The sequence below is a fragment of the Lissotriton vulgaris genome, chromosome 6, assembly GCF_964263255.1.
Source record: "Lissotriton vulgaris chromosome 6, aLisVul1.2, whole genome shotgun sequence".
NCBI classification, from domain to species: domain Eukaryota; kingdom Metazoa; phylum Chordata; class Amphibia; order Caudata; family Salamandridae; genus Lissotriton; species Lissotriton vulgaris.
This window is the reverse complement of record NC_141694.1, coordinates 1,894,847,124-1,894,872,950: the sequence shown is the minus strand read 5'-3', so window position 1 is coordinate 1,894,872,950 and position 25,827 is coordinate 1,894,847,124. Positions and strand designations below refer to the sequence as shown.

The window sequence follows — 25,827 nt, the reverse complement described above, 5'->3', positions numbered from 1 at the left end:
CTTGGCAGTTCGGGCTGGACTGTACCCATGGGGCACAGGGTCAATACTGATTTGCATATGGCTGGGTTCAAATTGGAATGGTATGGTGAGCAAAAAAACGATGGATTTAGGCCCAGATCTAGGTACTGGGGTGAATGTATGACATTGTTCTCCATTCTGTCCATCACCTGTTGTTTTTGCATTTGTCACCCTAAGTGGGACGGGTATTCTCAGACGTGAGTCCCGTGCTCTCCATGCTACTGGAATCAAGCTATCCAGGCTGATGAGGGCTGAAAGCCCGAAACCGGTCCTTGGATGCTTGTTTCCAGTCCAGGGAGGACTTGGCTTGGCAGTTCGGGCTGGACTGTACCCATGGTGCACAGGGTCAAGACTGATTTGCATATGGCTGGGTTCAAACTGGAATGGCATGGTGAGCAAAAAAAACGATGGATTTAGGCCCAGATCTCTGTACTGGGGTGAATGTATGACATTGTTCTGCATTCTGTCCATCACCTGTTGTTTTTGCATCTGTCACACCGAGTGGGATGGGTATGCTCAAACGTGAGTCCCGTGCTCTCCATGCCACTGGAATCAAGCTATCCAGGCTGATGAGGGCTGAAAGCCCGAAAACGGTCCTTGTATGCTTGTTTCCAGTCCAGGGATGACTTCGCTTGGCAGTTCGCGCTGGACTGCACCCATGGGGCACAGGGTCAAGACTGATTTGCATATGGCTGGGTTCACACTGGAATGGCATGGTGAGCAAGAAAACGATGGATGTAGGCCCAGATCTCTGTACTGGGGTGAATGTATGACATTGTTCTGCATTCTGTCTATCACCTGTTGTTTTTGCTGTTGTTTTTGCAAACCTACAGACCCTACATTCAGGTTTCTGCCTCTCTGTGTTAAACCTACAGACCCTACATTCAGGTTTCTGCCTCTTTGTGTTAAACCTACTGTTAGAAATGGGAATTTTGGTAGGCTAGGGCGTGGTCTAAAGCAAGGCAAAAAACACCATTCTAGTCAGGATAAGGGAGTTACACTCCTAAAATAACCCCTGCTCACCCCCTTGGTAGCTTGGCACGAGTAGTCAGGCTTATCTTAGAGGCAGTGTGTAAAGCATTTGCACATATCTAACAGTAATTCAGTCTACGCACTACAAATGGACACAACACTGGTTTAGAAAAAGATACAATATTTTTATTTAATTAAAACAAGACCACAAATGATAAAAATACACAATACTATACTTAAAAAGTCACATTTCCAAAGATACGCTAATTAAAAAGACTTCCTTGTGTGGATAGCTTCGTCCGGGCTACCACAGCGTCGTAAAAACACAAATCCAAAACAGTTCTGGCTGGCCGCGGCGACGCAGGTCAGCTACGGTATCGGGAAGACCCGCAAACAGTACCTTTTAGAAATGCAGGGCGCTGATGACCTCTGGGTTGAGTATCCGAGGACACGGCGTCTGCAAGCATCCGTTCCGGAGGTCGGTGCAGGAGTCGTCGCGGTCTTTGAAGTTACACGTGTTGCAGATCGTTCTCCTCTCTGTTGGGATCAAGAGCGCTGACGTCAAGTTGTGCCTCTCTGTGTTAAACATACAGACCCTACATTAAGGTTTGTACTTTGTCCTAAACCTACAGACTCTACATTCAGGTTTGTGCTTCTTTGTCCTTAACCTACAGACTCTACATTCAGGTTTGGGCCTCTTTGTGATAAACCTACAGACTCTATATTAAGGTTTGTGCCTCTGTGTGTTAACCCTACAGACCCTACTTTCACGTTTGTGCCTCTTAGTATTAAATCTTTGTTTTAAACCTTAAGACTCTACAACAGCACCTGGCGGGGTCTGAATGCTTAAAGTGGCAGAACCTCCTGCACGGCACCAGGAGACAGCTGGAGAGAGAGTTCCTAGATCCATCCCCCAGTCATGACGCTGCCAGCCGTTGCTTCGCGGTGGAGGGTTACCAAATACGAGCCGGGCATTAGTGCGCATTGAGCGAGCAAGAATGCCAGTCACTAGGATGCGGGTGGTGCTGGGTAGTTACTCCGAACATCCCTCACTACTAGATATTAAATAGTGCCTAACCATCCTGAATAGAGTGAGTGTGGGAGCCCACTCATTGGGGGTAGTGAACGAGACTGAAGTTAGAGTCCCCCTGGGGCCTGTGGGGAAAGGCGATACTGAGACAAGAGAGCCCTTTGACCGCTGATGAGGCTGTGCCTTTGGAACTCGATTGTGCCATGGCCAGCCCTCCATCCTGGTGTAGGTCCACCAGGGGTGTTGGAAGGTGCAGACATCTTATCACCAGGAAGATGGCCAGAGATAAGAAAACAAAGCTTCCCAGACAGGGCAAAATGGACGGATATGTCAAGGTAGTGGCACCCATGATGGAGGTGGCTTCACTGCCAGATCCCAATAATGCTGCTCTCCTCCTGGCTATCCAGTCTTCAAGGCAGGCCCTGGAGAGGGGGATGGGAGAGATGCACTCTCAAGTGTTTCTCTTGTGCCAGGACCTCCGACATGTGGCAAAAAGGGTCACCTCAACGGAGTAGGATAGCCAAACTGGCGGCATGGTGCAGACCCTGAAAAAGGATATGGCAGAGGCCGGGGCCATGAACTGGGAGGTGGTGTGGTGGCTCGAAGATGCTGAAAATCAGGCTAGACATAACAATCTAAGGTTACTTGGATTTCCTGAGGGGGATGAGGGCACAGACATGCAGTGATTCCTGGATGCTTCTTTACAAAGTATTCTGCTATAAGACAAACTTTCTACCTGCTTTGTAATTGAAAGGGCCCACCTTACACAGGGGAGTAGCCTGTTGCCAGGGTCCCCACGGAGGCCAGCAGTAGCCCATTTCTTGAATTCTCATGACAGAGATTTGAGGTGCATTAACTAGGAGAGGTATGGCTAGATAACTCCAAAATTATGATTTTTCCATGTTATGCAAGGAAGGTTCATCTCTAGAGGCGCACTTTTGACTCAATCAAAGTTAAACTGCAATCCCTCCAAATACAATATATGTTACTCTTCCCAGCCAAGCTGACGGTTCTGTACCAAGGATAATCTCTCTTTTTCCAGAGTCCTGAGGAAGCATGGAAGTGACTGGAGGAGAGGCCCTGGCTAAAGCAGGGTGACCAACAGAATCCGGACTGGGGGCCAGACAGGGGTGTACTGCCAGCCCATTTGCTTTGCGTAGATCTGGCTGAGAGGACTCCACTCCTGACGGCAAATTGACACCACCCACTGGAGGCAGAAGAACCCGAAGTAAGACCAGGGGGCTCAACGGGCTCCAACAGTGTAGCTGCAGCGGCCTCCAAAAAAAGCAGTTCCACAAACCAGAAGGACTCCTCCTCTTGGGGCTTACAGGGTACAATAACAAAGCTGAATTCCAGATCACCAACCACTGATGGTCACCCTAATACATGTGGAGAAGGAACATTAAGTGTCCCCTTCAGATGCTACTGCCTCTGATCTTACAGCAGTCGTTTAGTCAAGGGTGTAACAAGAGAATCCGGGGCCCTAATGCATGATGGAGCTACGCCCAGCCAAGGAGAGCATAGTAGCAACAGTCTGATTAATTGTTTTGTTTGTTTGCTTCTATGGGCTCATTGTTTCAAAGGTTCAGGAAAAGTTAGAGGTGGTATTTGCCACGCTGCCCGCCAATTTATTGGGAAGGGCACTGTCCCGTTCTATTGCCCTGTCCCAATGGGTACATCACAAGTGGACATTAAGGCCCTCTCTGTTCTGTCATGAAACATGAATGGGCTAGGTGACAGGATTAAGAGAGGTCTGGTAACCCAATATATCAAGTGTCAGAATCCAGAAGTGCTACTTTTACAGAAATCCCATCTCAAAGGCACTCAGTGTATATTCTTGGGGAGAGGTGTTTACGTCACACTCTCGCATGCACGGTATTCGTATGGGTCAAGAGGAGTGGCCATCTGTTTAGAAAAAAAACCTTTCTGTATACTAAACAATGGACAGACCAGCTGTGGAGATATGTGGGAGTGGGGAGGTTTTGGGGCAGGACAATTTTCAAGCCTTCTGGCACCCCATCTGTTAAACATGTTTCTTGAAGCAGTTAATAGGGGCACTACTGGATCTATGATGGGTGGTCTTAGTGGTTATACCTAAGGACGGCAAGCCTAAGGCCTGCTGCAGCTCTTATCGCCTCACTTCACTACTTATCATCTAGGTTAAAATCCTGGCCACAATCTAGTCAGCAAGACTGCTGCAAGTTATAACACATTTTGATTCATAGAGACCAGTCAGGATTTATGGCAGGGAGATACACCCGCTACAATCTCTGTAGAACCCACAACTGGCTAAATAAAGTCTGGAAGCACCCGACCCCCCTTATATATTCCTTGCATAGAACTCAGGTTTAATTCAGTTTTGGTCCCCGTTATAGGAGGTGGGTTCAGTAATTATAACAAGCCCCAGTGGCGGCAGTCCTGGTAAATGGCGTGGCCTCTAAGGAATTTCCCATTGGTAGAGACACTGGGCAGGGCTGCCTATGGTCCCCCCCCTTTTCGCCCTGACGATATAGTCTTTAGCCTGTGCAGTTCTGAACCACCCTGACATATGGGGCTTCTAGCTCTCTGATGAGAAAGGAGCAGAGGAAAACATTTTGCTCGATGCGGACAATATCCTATTGTATTTGACTAAGCCTTCCCTGTCTTTGCCTGTGGTGTTCCAAGTGTTCGAGGAGTATGGGAGTCATTCCAGATACTGTACTAACTGGGATAAATCGATGATATTTCTCCTACAAGAGGACTTGGAGATGCACCCCCATCCGGACAGTTAACCTATACTTCCATCGGATTCAAATATCTGGGTATATTTATGACATTTATGACAGTAGAGTCAATCAATCAATCATAACACTTGTATAGCGCACTACTCACCCGGAAGGGTCTCAAGGCGCTTGGGGGAAGGGGTCCGCTTCTGCTCGAACAGCCAGGTCTTGAGTTGTCTCCTGAAGGCGAGATGGTCCTGGGTCAGCCGAAGGTGGATGGGGAGGGAGTTCCATGTCTTGGCCGCCAGGAACATGATATCCTCGCAACCTCGGGAGGGTGATCCGCTCCTGGCGATGAAAGATACAGAGATGGAGTAGGCTGCCTCTCACACTTTTGGGGAGAGCACCTATGTTCAAAATGATCTCTTTGCCCAAATTGCTCCATGTCCTGCAAGATACTTATCATGGGATCCCCTTGAGGTTTTCCAATTCATAGAGAGCAACATGAGAAAAATGTTGTGGGATGGTGGTCACCCTAGAATCGCTCTAATATCCCTGCAATAGAATCAATGCAATATTGGGCTTTCCTTGCCAGACATATAAGCTTATTATTGGGTCGTGCACCTCATCATTATAAACAACTGATTACTCGCCCCAGACAACCACGCCACATTTATGTTGAAAAAGACACAATGGAGGGGTGGGTCACATCTCCCATATCTATATGGAGATGGCAGGACAGCCCGTCTCCTACTGGCAACACGGGTCACTTTGGTGGCTTGGGAAAAGGTATTGAAATTGATTGGGTGGCATGTAAGGCCTAACAGAGAAACACCGTTGTGGGAGGGAAAACAGCTCCCCGAAAGGCAGAAGTTGCAGGGGTTTGGTCCTGAGACTTGCTTGGAATAGCTAAAGCGGGGAACCTGCTGGAGGGTGGTGAAATCATGCCATTCGCATCACTTCAGAGGGATTATGGGATAAACGCCAACCAGTTTTTAAAATACGCGCAAATACAACACGCCTGCTATGCCGAGGGACTTCCAGGGGAGGGTATCCCTGAGGGGTCCCAGCTTGAAGGCCGGCTATTGATTGAGCATCTGGGTAAGGGGGCGATCTCTCTGAGTTAAAAGAACCTTAACAACAATATGCCTGATGCTCGCTGCAAGCTGCAAGCTGGTGGAAGCATGGGAAAGAGATTACGGGGTAACTGGATGACATAGATTGGGAGTCTACATTGATGCACCCGACATAGGTGGCAATCAAAACTATCCTGCGCCTAGCTCAATTTAAAATGCTGCACAGAGTTAATTATGATAAGCATCATCTACATATCAAGGGAAGGGGACAGAAGACATCACAGTGCTGGAGATGTTGGGGAAAAGAGTGTTCCTTCTTTCATACAATATGGATCTGTCCCTTGATCAGGGAATATTGGGTGGGCATCACGGAAAAACTTGGTAGGGTGCTTTCAATTCACCTCCTCTGGGCCACAAAATTCCTTATTCTTGGGATCCCCAAAGATGTAGACCTTCCTCTAACGCAGCTACTATTCTGTGGCCTTGGTCTAGTGGTAGCCAAAAGAGAAATTGCTAGAGCGGTTGCAGGATTGCCGTACCAAAGAGGAGCGGAAGGCAGGTATGGACATGTACTTGTTTGTTGAAAAAACTACACCCGTGCCAGCAAGGAATGCCCCAGAAAACTTCGTAAGGTTTGGGGCAAATGGCTGCAGTATTACTCCCAGGATATCTCAGATGGTGCTGGATGAACCAGACGGGTCTCCTATTGTGGAAACAAGGACATATTTTTACCAGCTGTTTTGTGAACTGTCTCAGGGTAGCACACTAAAGAAGCAACTGGTGCAGTTTTTGTTGTCTCTGGGGAACGGGCGGGTGGTGGGAGGATTTAAACTTAAATATTTGGAAACACGAGTTGCAATATGCAAACACATCCCTTTGATGATAGTATTATGCTCACTCTGTCTGATATTTCATTGATTTCAAAATAAAAATATATTAAAAAAAGAAAACCTACAGACTCTACATTCAGATATGTGCCTCTTTGTGTTAAATCTACAGACTCTACATTCAGGTGTGTGCCTGTGTTTGTTAACTATTCTGTGCTGTCAAGCAGGGGTCTTATAGATACGTCCCTCTGTCAAACCCTGTTAGAGGGAGCCACGGTACAAGCAGGGGCTACCTGGTTTCAGCTCTGGGGGTTGGGATTATTTGCCTCAACTGTGGTTCCGCTAACTGAGTCAAGTGCAACCCCGTCAGCACTTCTCTTGCAGTTATCTAGACAAGTCTCAGGCTCCCCAGTGGGGTAGGGTGCGGGAGCTTGAAGCTCAGAACTCAAAAATCAGCCATCAGCACAATAACTTACTGTCCAACCCAGTGCTTTACTTTGATGAAGAAAAGGTGCTTTAAGACACATGTAAAAGTTAATATTAACCACAGCAGACTACAGGCACAATTAGTTAATTTGCACTTTGCCTACTGTGCTTGTCATCCCTGGGTTTCTTTCCCGCTGATCCCACCTTCTCCAGGGTGGGCCTCCTTCGTTGCACTAACCAGGCCCCCCTCTCAGGTTTGGTTTCCAAGGCAGGTTTCAAGGTCCAGATGCAGATTGCCCCTTGCAAACATTCGTGCACTCAGTTATTCCAAACACTCCCCATTTCTTAGTTCTCACCCTAGCATTGTTACTTCAGTCCTTTCTTAGCAGTCAGCGGGGGGTCTGCAGCAAGCGGCCTTCTTGCCCCCTCTTCTGGTAGGAGGCAGTGGCGTAACATAAGCCCTCACTGTGATGCAAGGGGGTCCTGAGCTCCGGCGGCCCCCTTTGGTACTGGTAGATTCCTGGCCTGAGAACTCCAGACTAGGTCTGAAGCGTAGGGGGCCCCACTCATGTACTTTGCAGGGGGGCCCCTGTCAAGTTTTATTACGCCGCTGGTAGAATACACACCAGTTGGACATGCCTCCTCCATTCATCATGGCTGCAGCCGGTGCAGATGAGTTGGCCTCCCAGACTTCTCACAGGCATTCAAGCTCTGGCAGTGATGCGGGCCTCTGGTGCTTGACAAACCACTTTCAGGGCTTCAGTATGTTGGGAGTTTGGGCTGTGGAGTCGCACTGTGCGTAGCTCAGACTCACTCCTACTTACACTGCTTAGACTCAGTAAAGAAAGATCATTCTCATTATCAATCACTGGAAATGTTTCCAGAACCTGGAACTCCCTTCCTTCAGAGATTCACACAAACCCCTCCACGGTATATCGAATCACTCTTGCTCCAAAGACACTTATTACCTAGTCAGAGAGATGCCCCTCCTGGTGATGAATCTGCTCCCTTCCTCCCCTGCCTTTTCTCCTTCAAGAAAGTAGAATGTGCTGTTCTGCCTTATTCTATTCAAATGCAAAAAGAACAATTGATGGACACAATGCAGAACAATGTCATACATTGACCCCAGTACAAAGATCTGGGCCTAAATATATAGTGTTTTGCTCACCATGCCATTGCAGTTTCGACCCAGCCATATGCAAATCAGTCTTGACCCTGTGCCCAATGGGAACAGTCCAGCCCGAACTGCCAGGCCAGGTCCTCCCTAGACTGGGAACAAACATCCTAGGACCAGTTTCGGGCTTTCAGCCCTCATCAGCCAGGATAGCTTGACTCCAGTGGCATGGAGAGCACGGGACTCACGTCTGAGCATACCCGTCCCACTTGGGGTGGTGGTGAGTGCTTGCAATGTTCAACACTTCATCCATCACCCCCTTTGGTTTTGCTTTGTTCACTCTAAGTTGGCAGCATATGACCAGACGTGTGTCCCTTGCTCTATTTGCCACTGGATTCAAGCTAGCCTGGCTGATGACGGCTGATTAGCCAGAAACCGGTCCCAGGATGCTTGTTTCCGGTCCAGGGAAGGCATGGCTTGGCAGTTCGGGCTGGACTGTTCCCATGAGGCACAGGGTGAGACTGATTTGCATATGGACATGTCTGAACTGGGGTGGTGTAGTGAGCTAAAGAATAATGATGGATTAAACCCAGATCTGGTGACTGGGGGTGAATGCTTGCAATGTTCAACACTCCGTCCATCACCACCCCCTTTGGTTTTGCTTTATTCTATTTAAAATCAAAGTCAAAAAGATCATTATTTCAGCCATTAAGATCATAAAAGCACAAATAAAATACCACATAATTTATTCATCCAGTTCTCCTAATAAAACTCCCATTGCTATAGATAGCATGTGCCTTAAAATGTTATTTCATAAAAATCCGAAAAAAATATAAGTTCACGAGAAATAAAAGGGTACAAGATGCAAACTTGCACATTTTGAAAACATTACAGAATATCAGTTAGAAAACACCAGGCCCAGTAATGAAATAAAATGACCATATCATCTGGGACCCAACTTTAAAATAGAGCGAATTACGCACCACATGGAAAATAAAAAACGTGAAATTGAATACGCAATAGGAATGCTCGTGTCATATTTCAATATCCTAAAAGCTTAGCTCTGAAGTTTCTGCATAACTGCAATAACCATCGGTGTCTCGCCTTTTTGTACCCTTGACAAAAAAATAATACATGATATTCCGTCTCAGCTGCATGATTACAAGCCGGACATCCCAAAGTGGGTGCGCCCACCCATTTGTTTGTGAAAGCATGTAATGGAAGTACCCCATGCCTATGCTTCAGCTATAGCTTTTTGGCAAGGGCCGGCTGGATATCGTTAAGGGTGGGCTCTAATCTATATTGATTTTTTATCTCTAAAAACTCTGCAGTCAGTGAGCCGGTCGCAGAGCTCCCCTGCATTCGGGTGAGTTTGTACTCACGGTACCTTCCTGGATGTTATCATGCAATTTTCTTCAGCATTGGTCCACAGATCACCCCTTTCTATGGCCACCAAGTAGTTTTCGATAATGGCCAGCCATGGGATTTTGCCCACACCCTGTAGGCACAGCACTTCGCTCAACTCTTCTCTGTACGCAGCCAATTCTGCAGTGCTCCATAGGCCTAAGAGCCACATCCTCAGCAATTTGTCTGGTCCCAAGGTCCACGCGAAGCGGTAAGAGCCGGGAGCTTATGGGATGACCCAGCAATCGCCTGGCAAAGGAGCTCTCCATTGTTGTTAAAGAGTTAGGTGGCCCAGATTTCTGCCCCATACAGGGCTGCACCTCTGGTTTGTGCCTTATAAATTTCCACCACCGATCTAACAGTTTTGTGAGTACAATTCCTCTGTACCTTTGCCAACCCCCCCATAGACTGGGCCAACTTTAAGCTTGCCTTCTTAATTTGTTCACCCCAGTCCATTTTTTCAGTGAGTGTAATTCCCAGATATTCAAAAACAGTCACTTGCTCTAGTGGTTTCCCATCTAGATGGGGATTTGATTGAATGTTATTACTTGCATTGAATACCATATATTTGGTTTTCTACAGATTGACCCCCTGTTTTTGCAGAAAAGATGGAAAGTGTCTACGGCCTTTTGAATTCCCATAGGTGACTTTGACAGCAGTAGGGTATCATCGGCAAACATCAATGCCTGTACTTTGTGGTTCGCCAGCCTAGGAGCATCGATGTCCCTCCCAGTAATCAGAGCCTCTACTAAGCCATTACTAAAAAGGCAAACAAGGGTCGGAGCCAAGACACAACCTTGGCATCCACCTCTATCTATGGGTAAGGGATTAGTGAGCTCGCCATTTTTACCATACCTAATTTGGGCAAAGTTGCATTCATGGAGTCGTTTCAGCTGGTGACAGAGGTACGGAGGGGCCCCCAGGTTCAATATAAAAGCCCACAATTTGTCCCTGGGCACCAAATCAAATGCTGATTTTAAGTCCACAAAGATCAGATAGAGGCTGCCACCCTCTATGCACTCTTTCTTCCAATATAATAGAAGGTTTGATCTGTTGTGGACATCCTTGCTCTGAATCCAGCTTGAAAAGGACTAAGATTAGCATACTCCTCCATCCAGCTCTGGAGTCGCCCCAGCAGCACTCGGGCATATATCTTTTGGCTGACATCTATGAAGCTAATGGGACGGTAATTATCAGGGAGGAGTGAACCTTTTTATAGATCGGTATGATTCCGCCCCCATCCAAGTAGAAGGAATCACATTCCCTGCAGGATGGCATTAAACAGAATCCACAGGTAAGGAGCCCAAATAGTGGGTTCTTTGCGGGAGAGGTAACAAGGAATCCTATCTAACCCGGGAGCCTTAGTTGGAGATTCCCTGTACAGATCATGAGTTACCTCCTTGAGGGAAATTGCAGGAGCATCAGTAAAAATCAACTGAGAGGGGGACACTGATTACTGGCTTGCCCTATATCACCCTCAACCCTTACATATAAAGACTCAAAGTGAGCCTTCCATTCTTCCATTCCTATATTGGGTTCTATTGCCAGTTTGCCCTCTGGACAACCCATAATTACTAGAATTCAGAAGGTCCTCACATCGTGAGTACATAGGGCGCTTCTCAGCACATCCCACTTATCACATTCCCAACTTCTCTTTGCCACTTTGATAATGCTTTTATAGGCTACCCTTTTCTCTTTTATCAGTGACATATCATTAGAATTAATAGCAGAGATAAGTGTTTGCTCTGCCATGCGGCAGTCATTACTATACCAGGTATGCCCTGGAGACCCATTTCCCTTCTTCTATTACTAGGGAAGAAGATATTGGCCATGCAGATATTTAACCTTGATGGTTATCAGTGATTTCGGGGAGGACGCTGGAAAGGTCATCAGTCCCACTAAATTAGTTTGCAGCCCTGAGGAATTGAATGACAGTTTGATGGAGGGAAGATAGCTTTTCCTGCGATTGAGAGATTTTCCCCATCTAACTCTCCTCCTGCAGTTAGTCAAAGTTAACCGAGAAGCAACTGAAGATTTTGCTTCAGGTACACTCCTGGGGCGCAGAGAGATTGTCTCTAGGGTGAGAGCATTATGGTCACTATCGTGACAAGACACAATCTTGAAGTCCATTACCCTGTGCCAAGATTTTGTGTCCACCAGGATATAATCCAAAATGGAAGCACATCCTAGTCTATTGTAAGTATGATTTCCCAGAGAATCAGATTTTGTGCACCTATTGCAAGCCCTGAGTGAATGGTTCAGTGTAAGGGTGTCCATTTGAAGTACCAATGGGGTCCAAGCCCGTGTTGGCGGGATGTTGGGCCCTGAAATGGCCCAGTAAAAGTCCTCATCACTGAAGTTACCCGTATTCAGACCATTCAAGGGCTCATACTGACAGTTAAAATCACCGCCAAGAATTACAAAAATACTATCAGGGATAGTAAGTAGAAAAGCTGTCAATTGATCAAGGGTGGTTGACTCATGGCCATAACCAACTGGTCGAGAATAGACATTAATCAAAGCAATTCTAATCTTTGTGGGAAAACTCAAAAGGATACAAAGGATATCACAAGAATATTCCATTCTGTAAGGGAAGCGGGTTAAGCAAAAATATCATCAAGGCAAGGTATCTGCTGCCCTCCTCCCTGGTCCTTCCTTTATGTTACTTGATGCTTTGGATAATGCACCGCTCTCAATGTTCGGTGCCGTTTATGTAATATGATATTTTCCTCTTTTCACTCTGTTTAATCACCATTTGTAATGCTGGTCGACTTTGTATACTGTACAACGCTCTGATACCCTTGGGTCATGTACACAGTGAATACATCTCTCAATGAATAAACACATAAAAGTAATGCTCTGCATCAGCACAGTCTTTGCAATGGCATAGCCCACCTCGGGTAGTCTTGGGGATAGGGTGGCACTATCTCTTGGACTCTCGTCTCTGTTTTAGGGCCCCAGTTTACACTGGCACAAGTCTTGTGATCGCTCCTGCCTGGAACCCTGCTGGTGGAGATGCTGTGCGCCATGCTTCTCTGGACCCACAGATGAAGGACACTATTTCCTCAAGCAGGTACCTCATTCATCCTGTACTTGTGTGCAGAGAGTTTGTGGTCAGAGGCTGATACAGGCAGAACAGATGAGCAGTGGATAGAACACACCAGGGTGTATAGTGTAGTTCCTATATTCCCAATAGGCTCTGCGCATTGGAATAATATAAACAGCAGTGTAGACGTAGGACTGAGGTCATCTAGGTTTCTACTGACTATATTAGACTTAATTAGTTTTGCCAGCTAGCTCAGAGGTCACTAGAAACTTTCTCGAATGTTCAGGAAAGAGTTAACTCTCTTGATTTAGACAAGAAGGGATTAGTTTCTGACAACCGCATAAAAATGACAACTTTGCTCCCTCAGAATAAAGAGTGTATCTCTAGAGTCGTGTGAAAACAATAGGCAGCTATTTCACTCAGTCAATCGTGCATACTTAGTTTCACCAGAGTGCAGAGAAATAGAGAGAGATGGGCGTTTTCAATAAAAGGTGTTATTTTATTGCGCAGTCTTCTTTCTCATGCAAGAGAAATGAATTGCCACAATTGCAATACTTATCATAAAGTAAAGTGCGTACAGTAAAAGTAGTATTATGAAATAATACTGTAAAAGCATTGATATGGTTTCTTAGCCATATGATACTTTGAAATAGATAAAATATATACATACATAAAAACATTGACTAACGTACTCAACTGGTGCTTCTAAGTACGCCTACCCCGGTGTACCTGACCTAAGCCTAATACGTGGGAAGGAGTAAGTAAGTTGTAGTTTAAGTTAAGTTAAGTTGGTTTTTGCCAAGAATCTGAATCAAGAATTCTCTCAAGGGTTTAGTCAGCTCCGTACCTGGGTAATAGAATGTAGGAGGTCTTGTATCTCTCTCTCAGGACTCGATATCCCAGCAACCCGCAAGGGTGACTGGAAACACCGGAGCTGGATTTTCTCGGCAGGAGAAAAAGACAGCGTCTCTCTCAGTGCGTCAAAAGGGAGGGGCGGCTTCCTTCGGCTCTCGCATCAGCTGGGCTTCCGGGCCAGCAGATGGCCGCTCTTCTCCAAAACCACCGTGTGTTTGCTTAAGGCAACGTTGGTATATTTATACCTGAAAGGTGCCGGGTTTGACGTAAGGTTGGACATAAGACGTCACTAAGAACTAACAGTTCTTTCTGAACTCCAGGAGTTCTTGTTCAAATCAAAACAAAAGCAGGGGGGAATTCCCGGGCTGCTGGAGGCTTGGTTTGTTTAAAGAACGCGGTGTACTTTCTAGGAGTCTAGGGGAGTAGCCTTGCCATATTTGGACTGCATGGGTTATTACTAAATATGGATATGATTCTTATGCCTTTATAAGGATATAGTTTGTTAGAACCGCATAAGGGCATAAATCGGGAACATCGAATTAGGGTCCTAGATAGAAACACAACATCCACTCCACGTACTAATGTCCATCATTACTAAAAACTAAGCAATAGTAAACATATAACGATGCATGTGTGTTTTCCAACCCACCCCAAAATACATATTTCGCATTTGAAATGGTATATGGTAAATACACGAAAATGAGTATTGGTACTGTACGCTTTTCAAGCAGTGTTATCATTCAGTTAAAATGCATATATATATCAGCTGAATGAATTGCGAAAATTACACATGAAATGGCTCTGAATACAGAAAAGAAGGTCAAGACCATTCCATCACATATTTATACAAAATGCTGTACATGTGCTAGAGGCTGAGGTAAAATATTGTCTCTAGTATCCTAAAAATAGAAGCTCTGTTCTCTAAGAATAGTTCTACTTTAAGCAGAGTACCATGTGCCAGAAAAAGGGTAAATATTTTGGAAGTGAAAAAAAATAATTTCGCTTTCAGGGGAAAAAATAGTTCAAAATGTTTTCAGTAGCTTTGTTTATCAAGACTGAAGGCCAAATTCAGAGTTCAGGGAATGCTGTGTGCTCATTGTTTTTAAAAGTTATTCTTGTTGACTGGAGAGAACATCATATCAGACAGGCTTGCAAAAAATTGGTCTACAACATCAGGTGAAAGTTCGACCAAGTTTGAAAATGCTGAAATTGTGCATATGTGCGAATGATTGCTATCATCGATGTCAGGATCAGCAATGCTCACTGAAGGTTGTACCTGTTTGGTGCTGCTTTCCTCTCGTACTTCACCGCCACCTACTCGTAGTGGTGAAGTCTCAACGACTGCCGTCATCAAAATAGGTAGCCGCTGGGGACAACACGTTGCATGAGTCGTTTCCGGACCTAGCAAAGTATCGATATCCATTGGTACTGCTGATGGTAGTGTAAGACAGACGTCCAACACGCATTCTTCTCCGCATAGCAGACATCGAAGCACAGGTAAGATGCAATCTTGCCAGATTGGTCTGAATGAAAGAAACCAGGTTGCACTCAGATCTCTTAGCCGGGGTAATCCGAGGACTTTAGTGATTTGGTCTCGGTAGCGTATTGCTAGGATCGTTTCTTCCATCGTTGCTGGAGTCTTGTCTGTGACTTGGCTTGCCATATTGGAGCAGAAGGATCAAAAATAAAATTCCTGCTACGAGTCCAAAAATAAGAGGCAGGCCGCCAAATATCGAATGGACAAAATTCGGGAAAATGCCCAGAACTGTTTCAAAGGGTGCTAACAGTCCCAAAAAACTGTCTTAAATACATGTGCGATGCCACTGGTATCAGACATGGGGAACATCGAATTAGGGTCCTAGATAGAAACACAACATCCACTCCACATACTAATGTCCATCATTACTAAAAACTAAGCAATAGTAAACATATAACGATGCATGTGTGTTTTCAACCCACCCCAAAATACATATTTCGCATTTGAAATGGTATATGGTAAATACACGAAAATGAGTATTGGTACTGTACGCTTTTCAAGCAGTGTTATCATTCAGTTAAAATGCATATATATATCAGCTGAATGAATTGCGAAAATTACACATGAAATGGCTCTGAATACAGAAAAGAAGGTCAAGACCATTCCATCACATATTTATACAAAATGCTGTACATGTGCTAGAGGCTGAGGTAAAATATTGTCTCTAGTATCCTAAAAATAGAAGCTCTGTTCTCTAAGAATAGTTCTACTTTAAGCAGAGTACCATGTGCCAGAAAAAGGGTAAATATTTTGGAAGTGAAAAAAAATAATTTTGCTTTCAGGGGAAAAAATAGTTCAAAATGTTTTCAGTAGCTTTGTTTATCAAGACTGAAGGCCAAATTCAAACTTCAGGGAACGCTGTGTGCTCATTGTTTTTAAAAGTTATTCTTGTTGACTGGAGAGAACATCATATCAGACAGGCTTGCAAAAAATTGGTCTACAACATCAGGTGAAAGTTCGACCAAGTTTGAAAATGCTGAAATTGTGCATATGTGCGAATGATTGCTATCATCGATGTCAGGATCAGCAATGCTCACTGAAGGTTGTACCTGTTTGGTGCTGCTTTCCTCTCGTACTTCACCGCCACCTACTCGTAGTGGTGAAGTCTCAACGACTGCCGTCATCAAAATAGGTAGCCGCTGGGGACAACACGTTGCATGAGTCGTTTCCGGACCTAGCAAAGTATCGACATCCATTGGTACTGCTGATGGTAGTGTAAGACAGACGTCCAACACGCATTCTTCTCCGCATAGCAGACATCGAAGCACAGGTAAGATGCAATCTTGCCAGATTGGTCTGAATGAAAGAAACCAGGTTGCACTCAGATCTCTTAGCCGGGGTAATCCGAGGACTTTAGTGATTTGGTCTCGGTAGCGTATTGCTAGGATCGTTTCTTCCATCGTTGCTGGAGTCTTGTCTGTGACTTGGCTTGCCATATCGGAGCAGAAGGATCAAAAATAAAATTCCTGCTACGAGTCCAAAAATAAGAGGCAGGCCGCCAAATACCGAATGGACAAAATTCGGGAAAATGCCCAGAACTGTTTCAAAGGGTGCTAACAGTCCCAAAAAACTGTCTTAAATACATGTGCGATGCCACTGGTATCAGACATGTTTAAGACTTGACTTAACATTTCTACGAAATGCACGGGGCAATTTGTTGATAATAGGGAATGTATCTCTGCTGCTGTCCTTGCAACTTGCAGATCATACGTTTCTTTGGATGACGTTAAAGGCACAGTTGTCTGTAAAAGAATAGACTTCATTCTGCTTAAAGTATCAATTCGAATAGAAGAGATATTCAAAAAAGGACATAACGCAGCCTCCATGTCTGGATTGCTGTGCGGATACAATACTTGCATACAGCAAATGACCCTGGAAGTAACGGTTACGAGATGGGTTTTCCTGGCACCATTCCACAACAGCTGTGGTCACTTATTAGAACGTAGCTGCCGTTGGATAGCTGTCTGAAAAATGGCTCTATCTGTGTTGCAGGAGTGCCATGCAGGTGACATGAAAGGTTATTTGAAGACCCTTCGCAGGCTCCATGCAAGTTAATACCTTGACACAGAAGTGTACCGCTTAGTGATTTTTTACAATTGTTACCACTAAGGAATACCTCCTTTTTCCATTCACTATAACATTTGTGTGTGTAAGGTAAATCCCAGGTTGATTTGATGTATCCTTTACCCAACCTTTCATACTGGCCTGCTGGTATATACTCTTGGCAGTATTTAAACAGGAAAGTTGTTATTGGAATTGTAATTGTTCCGTGTATTATCCATTCAATGAGAGGTCTCTCTGACATTGTCAATGGTAATCTCTCAAGTTTTTCAATGCTCAGAATCGTATAGTCTGCTCCTTTTTGTGCCTAACTGATTTGTTTATCAGTAAGGTTAAAGATAGAGAATAATGACGTTGTGTTGATTAAACGCCATGGCACATAGCCTGAACGCAGATTTTGCAACGTCCAGCCAAGCTGTACAATAGAATGCAATTGGGACTGACCATGTTGTAACATTAATAAGTCCTGCTCTATTATATCAATAGCAGATGATACAATGCTGTCCAGTGAATATATTCTGGAGGACAGAGTCGTTAACCCATTGTCCACTACAGAAAGGGATTTTTCCAAATTAATACGATCAATTTCTCATATTTTTTCTGCTGTTTCAATTTGCATTACTTTCCAAGCTTCGTTGTATGCAGCGTATATACCGGCCGCTATGAAACATTTTTGACGCTGTTTGCGAGGTCCCAGTATGAAATCGCGCAAGTCAGCACCGTCTTTAAGTAAAGTCAAGTGTTGCTTAATTTCAGCCAGTGTGGATTTCTGTAGCCACTCAAGGCATACTTTCCCTACACTGTATGTTGTAACTATCCCTGGATGTTGTCTCTGGGAGTATCTTGGCCTGGTCAGTTTGAACACCTGTATTTTGTTCAGGAATCTATCTTGACAGTTATTTGTGTCTGTGGGCCAGATCAACCATTTTTTCCAATCAGGATTTGTTCTGTTTTGGTGTAAAATATGGGATACGTCTATCTCCACATCTGTAGTGCTTTTACTATCAGGTATGGGCTTTGGAATAGACAGTTTGTTTAAGTCTTTTATCTTAGCTAAGCCAAGACAAGTAGTCTGTTGAATGGTGTCATTCAAAAATATTATTTGTTCTGGGATCATGCAGGCTCTAAATAATGCTTCTAGACCTTGTACCTGCCATTCTTTTGTACCCCAGATGGTTTTTGTTTCAATGTTGTTTTTCCAAAATTCAAAACCAAATGTAGACATTTTGTCATAAAACTTTTCAGAATAAATCAATTTAGTGTTTGTCAACATTGTTTTCATTCCTGTCTTATTTAACATTTTAAAATAAAACGTTTCTGGATCACTGTTGTTAAACCCTGAGAATTATTGGAATTTCTCATAAAATGTTTACGAGCTGCCTTTTGGCGGAGTTGGACAATGTTTCCATTGATTATAAGTAAAAACATTTCTAGGCTGAGCAGATTTATGCAAATAGTGATCACCAAAATGATTATAACAATGTAACTCTTCATAATATGATGAACCCTGCAAATAATCATGTTCTGTGAATTTAGCTGACATTACTAAATCTGACATCATATTATTAATGTTTTCAAAGTCCCAATCATCAGAGAAAGTACTTGGTGTCACAAAGTCACTTAATAAAACCTTAAACTGGTGTGGGTATTTCAAGAGCTCAATCGGGCCATAGATTTCATAATCCGTTCTGTCCCATGCTACCCCACCGGGTATTGGATTGGCTGTGATGTTCACTGATGACAATTCTCTTTTCTCGATATGAGAGGATCTGTGAGGCTTTAGGACCAAGTTGATGTTCTGACTTGCTGTGTCCATTGTACTATATTTTCCATCAATGAATCTACCCAAACATAAAACCATGATGAGCCAAAGCAGGAGGAAAAGTACACCTAACACAATCCAAAATTCAATCCATGGTGAAATCACATATGTTTCTTTTAGTTGGTGAAAAAGTTCAGTCAATTTTTTAGGTCGAGTTAGAGTTGCGCATGCGTAGCATGCGGTCTAGCTCGGTACCTATTGTATTCAGTTTCTTGGGAATCTGAGACAGCGTTCGGCCACGCGCCTCTGCTGTCTCACATTTGTCCTCGTGATCGCGCTTTTCCTGCTGGCTGTTTGCTGTGTGTGTGCTGTTTCGGTTTCGGGTTTGTGTATTTCAAGACGTGTAGTGCTGGGTGCAGACAGACACTCGCGTACACACCCCCTCCCCCCCACAGTCATTGGGCTCTTTTAACACACGCATACATACACACGCATACACACACGCGCGCGTACACACAGACACACGCGCGCACACATCCCCCTCACACCCCACTCACCAGGTTCTTGTCGCGTGTCCCTCGGCAGCCAGCGGGTCATTCTTGTTAACAGGCGGGGGCCGCGGGGCTCTCCACGAGCACAGGAGACCCGCTAGCTGAGACGGAAATCTTCCGGCGGGCACAGCAGCGCGGCTCCCATCTGCTTCCTGTATTTGTCCGGCCCCGCCCCCGTCCCGACAAAGGTTGCCTGGCTTCCTGTTGAAGCCGGGCTGCGGCGATGAGTTTGCTTGTTTTTCCAAGTCACCATTCATAAGATTTCAGACTTTCCGTCAAGGCAGCTCTCGGGAAAAGGCTCTCCCTGGGGCAGGAAGGAAGAAAAGCGCAGTGTGCATGAAGGAGCAGCGGCCCCGGCGGTGTCCTGGCACCCCGGCCGAGAGGAGGCGGCGGGGGAGGAGGAGTTCGGGCACGGCGGCCTCCAGCTCGCACAGCACTAGCACGGGGAAGTTTTTACCCGTTCTGACACCCACCCATCATCCCTCGGGGCAGAGTCTGGATGATATCGAGGATTCGGTCAGCTTACAGGAAGTGCTGAAGACCCCGGGCTATCCAAGCTAAGACTTCACAGCCAAAAAGAAATAGCTGGTCAGGAGAGTACCTGCCCCGGGGACCGTAGGAAAATCCTCGCCCAGCCTCAGACGGAGCTGCTGTCACGTCAGATCTGCTTGCACTAGACTCAGAGGGATAGCGCCGCTCAGCCCAGCACATCTCACAGCACGACCGGCTAGGCATCAGAGAGTCCTCTGCTTCCAACCTCCCATGAGTGCCTGCCCCAGTTATTGGTCAATCTAGACTCTGCCTCAGAGGGAGACCTGGCCTCGCCATACCTCACAGCACCCCAGGCTGAGGGAGTCCCAGCCCTGCACATCTCTCTGTGAGCCTTGAGGCTCAGCCTTGTAAGAGACCCCAACCTACACGTTGCACGAATCACAACCCCCAGTTCAGCCTTAGAGGAAGCCACTGCCCCATACCTGCCCACCTCACAGCAAGCATTCCCTGCCCTGCAGCGTTCACTCAACACACCTTATAGTACCCATCCTGCACCCCGCGCGCATCACCGTATCCCTGCCCCAGCCAGCACTGGTCATAGTTCCCTCGCCAGTGTCACGGTTCATACTTTCCCCGCTTCATCTTCGGAGGTAGCCGCTGCCTTGGACCCGCACTCTCTCCTCAGTGTCCTGGCTCAGCCTCAGTCCCACGCGCCTCACCGCAGCCCCTCTGCTGAGAATGCTTTCTGGATCACCCTGTCCCTGGCAGGCTTGACTCTCTGTGGGACGCTCTCCTCCTGCCATGGACTTGATTTCGACTACTCGTTCGATGCCGCCGACGAGGAGAAGGCAGAAACGATAGACTACAAAGACCCCTGCAAAGCCGGTAAGTAACTGCGCACTCACGCACAGATCCTGTCCACGTGGCTGTACCGAACACCGACTCACCTGCCCCACGCACGTGCACATCTAAAAGTAGTTTAAGTTCCTGTGAATGTGCTGAAGTCGATCTCTGTATGCCTGGTAGTGTTTAATAATAAGGGAAAACACTTTTCGATTTTTGAAGATATTTATTTACATAAACAGTAAAGTGCAAAACATATTTCTCTCTTTCTTTGTATCATCTTATATATCTTCTATCTAACCCTCTATAATCTCTAGCTGTCTTTGATTCTATCTACAATCTCTCTGTTTCTACCTCTTCCATCTTGGTCCGTCTCTGTCTTTGCCTGTCTTTCTCTCTCCGAGTGTCTCTCACTTCATCCCTACCCCCACACACACTATCTTGTTATCCAAGTATCCTGCCTGTCTCCTTACCCCTGGCCCTATGGCTTGTTTTATGATTCTTTATCTGTCTCCCCCTGTCCTTGTCTCTGTCTCATCTCCCACCTCCCCTGGCTCAGCTTAGCTTTATTTCTGTTTCTCATAGTCTTTCTGTGTATCTTCCAAGTATCTCTGTTTTGCTTTCCGCACCCCTCTGTCTTTTACAGAGTCTTTCTCGTACATTAAGCATTTTAATCACTTAGAAGACCACATTGTGTCAATACACTCAGGTGTTCTCTATAATAAAGTGCGGACAGTGGGGTGGGAGAAGGCAAGCGTATGCAAAGCAGCTTAAATACTTACAACATGCAGCGTGGCTTCTGATGCGCAATGCTAGAATGCACGTCCAAAACAACCAACCGTGATTATGCGTCGACGCGAGGCTTCATGCACGTATGTTCAAAGGCAAATGTTCAATTTAATCTTTTTATATAGTTCTTTCCATAGGGGTTAAGCCTTAGGTGGGCATAGAGGATTTTCCCTCAATGTCAATATGATGTGAACGCTCCATGTAAATGTTAGTTAGTGATACACATTCCGGGCAGTCGCCCAAATGCACTGAGTGCTTGCTCCAAGGTTCCTGTAGAGCCGCACAGCAGCCCTCATGGCGCGGAGGCTGACACGCCAGATCAGGGTCGCCCCTCTACATTCATATTATGTTATCGGGTGGTGCAGATCTATGATTTCTCATCTACTCCTCAGCAAACGTTCCCCTTCGCTTCCTCAATAAAATATCTACATCGCGGCAAAACTGCAGGCGAGCGGTGACGTAAGAGAAGGCGTGCGATTAAAAGATTTCAAGACTCATAAGATGCGCCCATTTCCCTGGATAACCTTTATCCCTATAGCATAAAGGGGACGCCTGATTCCTAGATTTTGCTGTTACTCTTGCAGTACTCCTGGCTTACTCCTTTGGTCATGGAGTAAGCCAGGAGCACTCCCAGCTTACTCCTGGAATTCAGGAATAGGGCAGCAGTAATTAGATCACACTTATGGCAGTATGTTTGTAAATCAGGCCAGTGATCTCCAAGGACCACTCTTACTTCTTTACTTAGTGCTCGTGCAGGCCTGTAGGCCTTTCAGATGCAACCTCCCCACACCCCGTCTGGTGAGTGGCTGCTCCATTCATTACTACCATGGCTGCCAATGGAGTGTTATAACATTGCTTGTGGCTTTCACCCCTCCTGTGTTATGCACTTAGTTAGACATGCCAACATTTCTCTCGTCTGCAGTGTATCCTTTTCATTATTGAGCGCCTTATATGACACCCCGCTTGAACCATGCACCGCACGCCCCTCTCTGGACTGCCTGTGATCTTTGCCCTTCGACATACGTGACCTCCGGAACTGTATCCAGTAATACGCCTCATGAGGCCAGTAGGGGCGCACAGGAGTAGCACAGCATCCTTTCCTTCAGGTGACCATCTCACCAGATTAAACATAGTAACTACAAGAGTAAGGCACACAATGCAAGTTATTTTTTATTAGGCCCATACAGGGTAGGCATCTTTTATCAGCCATTTCTCTAGTTTTGCTCATTTTCTCTCCATACCTCAGTGCACACATTGTCAGTCCTTGTGAGTCAAAGTGGGTGCGAGGGGTTGTTCTCCCCTTCTTGAGACTCCCAGTGAAATACACAGTTGAGAAGATGCAAGCTGAGTGTTGGACAGGCCACACGACAGGCTTGCTCCCTCCCCGCACGACCAGGCCCGAGCCTGGCTCTCCAGGTGTTACATGCAACAACCACCCGTTTCCCGTCTCATATGGGACCCCTGCCCCATGGACTCTCCACATCATGGGCCCGAATCACTACCGGCTCCCACGCCCGGCCTGGGCGCCATCTTGGACACAGCACCACGAGGCCGCGTGGCCTCCGATCGACCCTAACCCTGGGCCTGGCCAGGCCCCGACATCCCGGCACCACCATCCACCCAGGAGGTGAGCGGACTACTTGGCAGGTCAATGGGAGAAAGAGGCGTCGATGGCTCTCCCCCGCCAGGTGCCGATCGCCCCCAGCTCCCCCAGGCGCTGGCTCCACCCCCCTGCTGGGTGTCTGGACTCCCTCATCCCGGACCTCCCGACCTCCAAGGGCGAGGGCCCGGACATCAAAGGGCGCCAGACCTATAACTGGGGCAGCTCCAGAGCAGGAAGGCAGTTGTATCCTGGAGTCGAGAGACGCAGTGAAGAACTCATCCTTGACGGACTACTGGCGCTGCCGAAGCCCTGCCTTGCGAACTATCGTCCTGCCTGCTGGCGCTGCCGCAAACCTTCTGAAACCTTCATCGTCGTCGGGACCTGCTGGCGTGGCCGTGGACCGTTTGTAACTACCACCTTCATCGGGACCTGCTGGCTCCGCCGCGGACCGTCGCTACCTTCAATCATCTCGGGACCTGCTGGCTCCGCCGCGGCCCGATCATCTAGAACGCCGAGCTCGAGGATTGTGAGCTATCCATCTATCACCATATCTACCCGAGTGGTAACAAGACTGTCCCGCTACCCCCTTTCCCAACCAAGAGACTAGAACCGAGGGGACCCCTGAGTCCAGACCTCCTTGTACCATTCCACCGTACTTAGAGAATTGCTTATAAAGAACGTTAAACCTTATCCTTGTGTGGTGTACATCTGTGGGGGGGGGAAGTTACTTGTCTGTACGATCGCTGGAGACGGCTCTCCCCGGAGACCTCTCCCCTTATTCTCGGCCGACCCTCCCGGTCCGTCTAACATTGGTGGCCAGCGGCGCGATCCGAATCAACGCGTAATCGTACAGAGAGTAGCTCACCCCACGACGAAACCACAATGACAACAAAAGAGAGCGGATCCACCGAGAAATTCCAGATGGAGAAATTGGAAGAATATAGCCATCGTGAGTTGAAACAATTCTGCATTGAACTAGGTATCGCTACCGCCGGTCTGAGTACTAAAGATGATTTCAAGCACGCCCTTGAGTCATGGGCGGAAACCGGGGCCATCAGACCCCCGGACCAAAATGTCACAGCAGCAGAGAAAAACACCATGGCTCCCGAGGAGCGAAGAACGGGTCTCTCGCAAGATGAGATCCAAGAGCGAGAAAGAAGCAGACTACATGAACTAGAAATGGCCCGGCTCAAAATGGATGGTGAACTCAAACTAGCCGAACAAAAACTGAACCTAGAACATCTGCGGCTCCGAGAAGAGCGGGAAGAGAAACAGAGACAAAGAGAGCTCGAAGAGAAGAGACTGGCGTATGAACACGAGCGCAAACTAGCAGAGATAGACTTACGTAAGCAGAGCAAAGAATTAGGGGTGCCCGAGCAACCACGCACCCCGGGAGCAACAGAAAAGAAAATACACATCCCCAAGGATGTCGTTCGAGAATATTTCCGAGATGACGACATACAGCAATGGTTCAAAGCCTACGAAATAGCTATGACCTCCCACCGGATCGATCGAAGCGATTGGGGAGCCGGCCTATGGGGGAGGGTTGTCAATGAGGGCCGCGATGCCCTGTTACAGCTCCCAGACCATCAGATGACCTCCTATGACCACATGAAAGCTACCCTCCTCACCCGCTATGGGCTCACACCCGAGATGTACCGCCAGAGGTTCCGAGACTGCACCCGGATCCCGGGTACAACTTGGGTGGAGTACGTGAACTATTTCAGCCGAGCCTTCGAGGGTTGGATCAAGGGAAGCAATGTAACGACCTACGAGCAACTCTTCAATCTCATGGTATGGGAGCATCTATCTAACAACTGCTTCGTCGAGCTCAGGCAGCACCTCCTCGACAGTAAATTAACGGATCCACGGCAGCTCGCCGCTGAGGCTGACCGGTGGGAAATCACCCGAGTGTGCCGAAATGGGTCACATGAACAGAACCGGAACAACCAAGGTCAGCACCGTCCCCGAGGAGGAGGAGGGGGCCAGGGACGAGGAAGAGACAACGCCCCGGCCGCTCCCGCTGCCAGCACCCCACCCCCGGCCAACCGGGGCCACACCCCGGCGCGCCCTGGGTACAGAGCCAACGTCACGTGTCACCGATGCCAGCGAGTCGGCCATTACGCAAGTGACCCGAATTGTCCACAGAGCCAGACTCCGAGACCCCGCCAGATGGCTGCCGCCGCCCTGGGGGAAGAACAAATCTCAGAAGAACACGAGGAATGTGAGCAAGAACACCAAGAATGGGAACCAGCCGCCATGGTTCTAGCGTGCCTAGGGGGAAAAGACATGGTCCCACGGGCCCCCCTACCCGCCAACACCCGGAAGTACAGTCAGTGGGTGAACATTAATGGACACAGGGCCGAAGCCCTACGTGACACCGGGGCCAGTGTAACAGCCGTCCGCTGCCACCTGGTGACCCCAGAACAGATCCTGCCGAACGTTCTCTGCCCTGTACGTTCAGCCGACAATTCGGAGAGTCTATGTCGGATGGCCTGCGTCCCCTTCGAGTGGGGAGGAGTCTCCGGCATGTTGAAGGTGACGGTCCGAGATGATGCCCCTGTAGACTGTCTCCTGGGAAATGATCTGGAGAGTTCCCCGTGGGCCGCCGTAGAGAGAAGAGAGCACCTGGGGATGTTGGGCCTCCCGGACTGGGCGTGCGTAACCACCCGGTCCATGGCTGCCCGCGCCATCCCCCGACCTACAGAACCGGAATGGC

The 25,827-nt window shown here is 47.2% G+C and overlaps 1 protein-coding gene across 1 annotated transcript in view; it reads left to right on the top strand.

The window, feature by feature from the left end:
* The window catches only part of LOC147709813 (NACHT, LRR and PYD domains-containing protein 3-like), a 453,703-nt gene that overhangs the window by 201,099 nt on the left and 226,777 nt on the right, over positions 1-25,827 (top strand). The window contains exon 6 of the mRNA XM_086926111.1: positions 370-389. Within this exon, the coding sequence (XP_086782237.1) occupies positions 370-389 (20 nt within the window). The remainder of the gene's footprint in view (positions 1-369; positions 390-25,827) is intronic.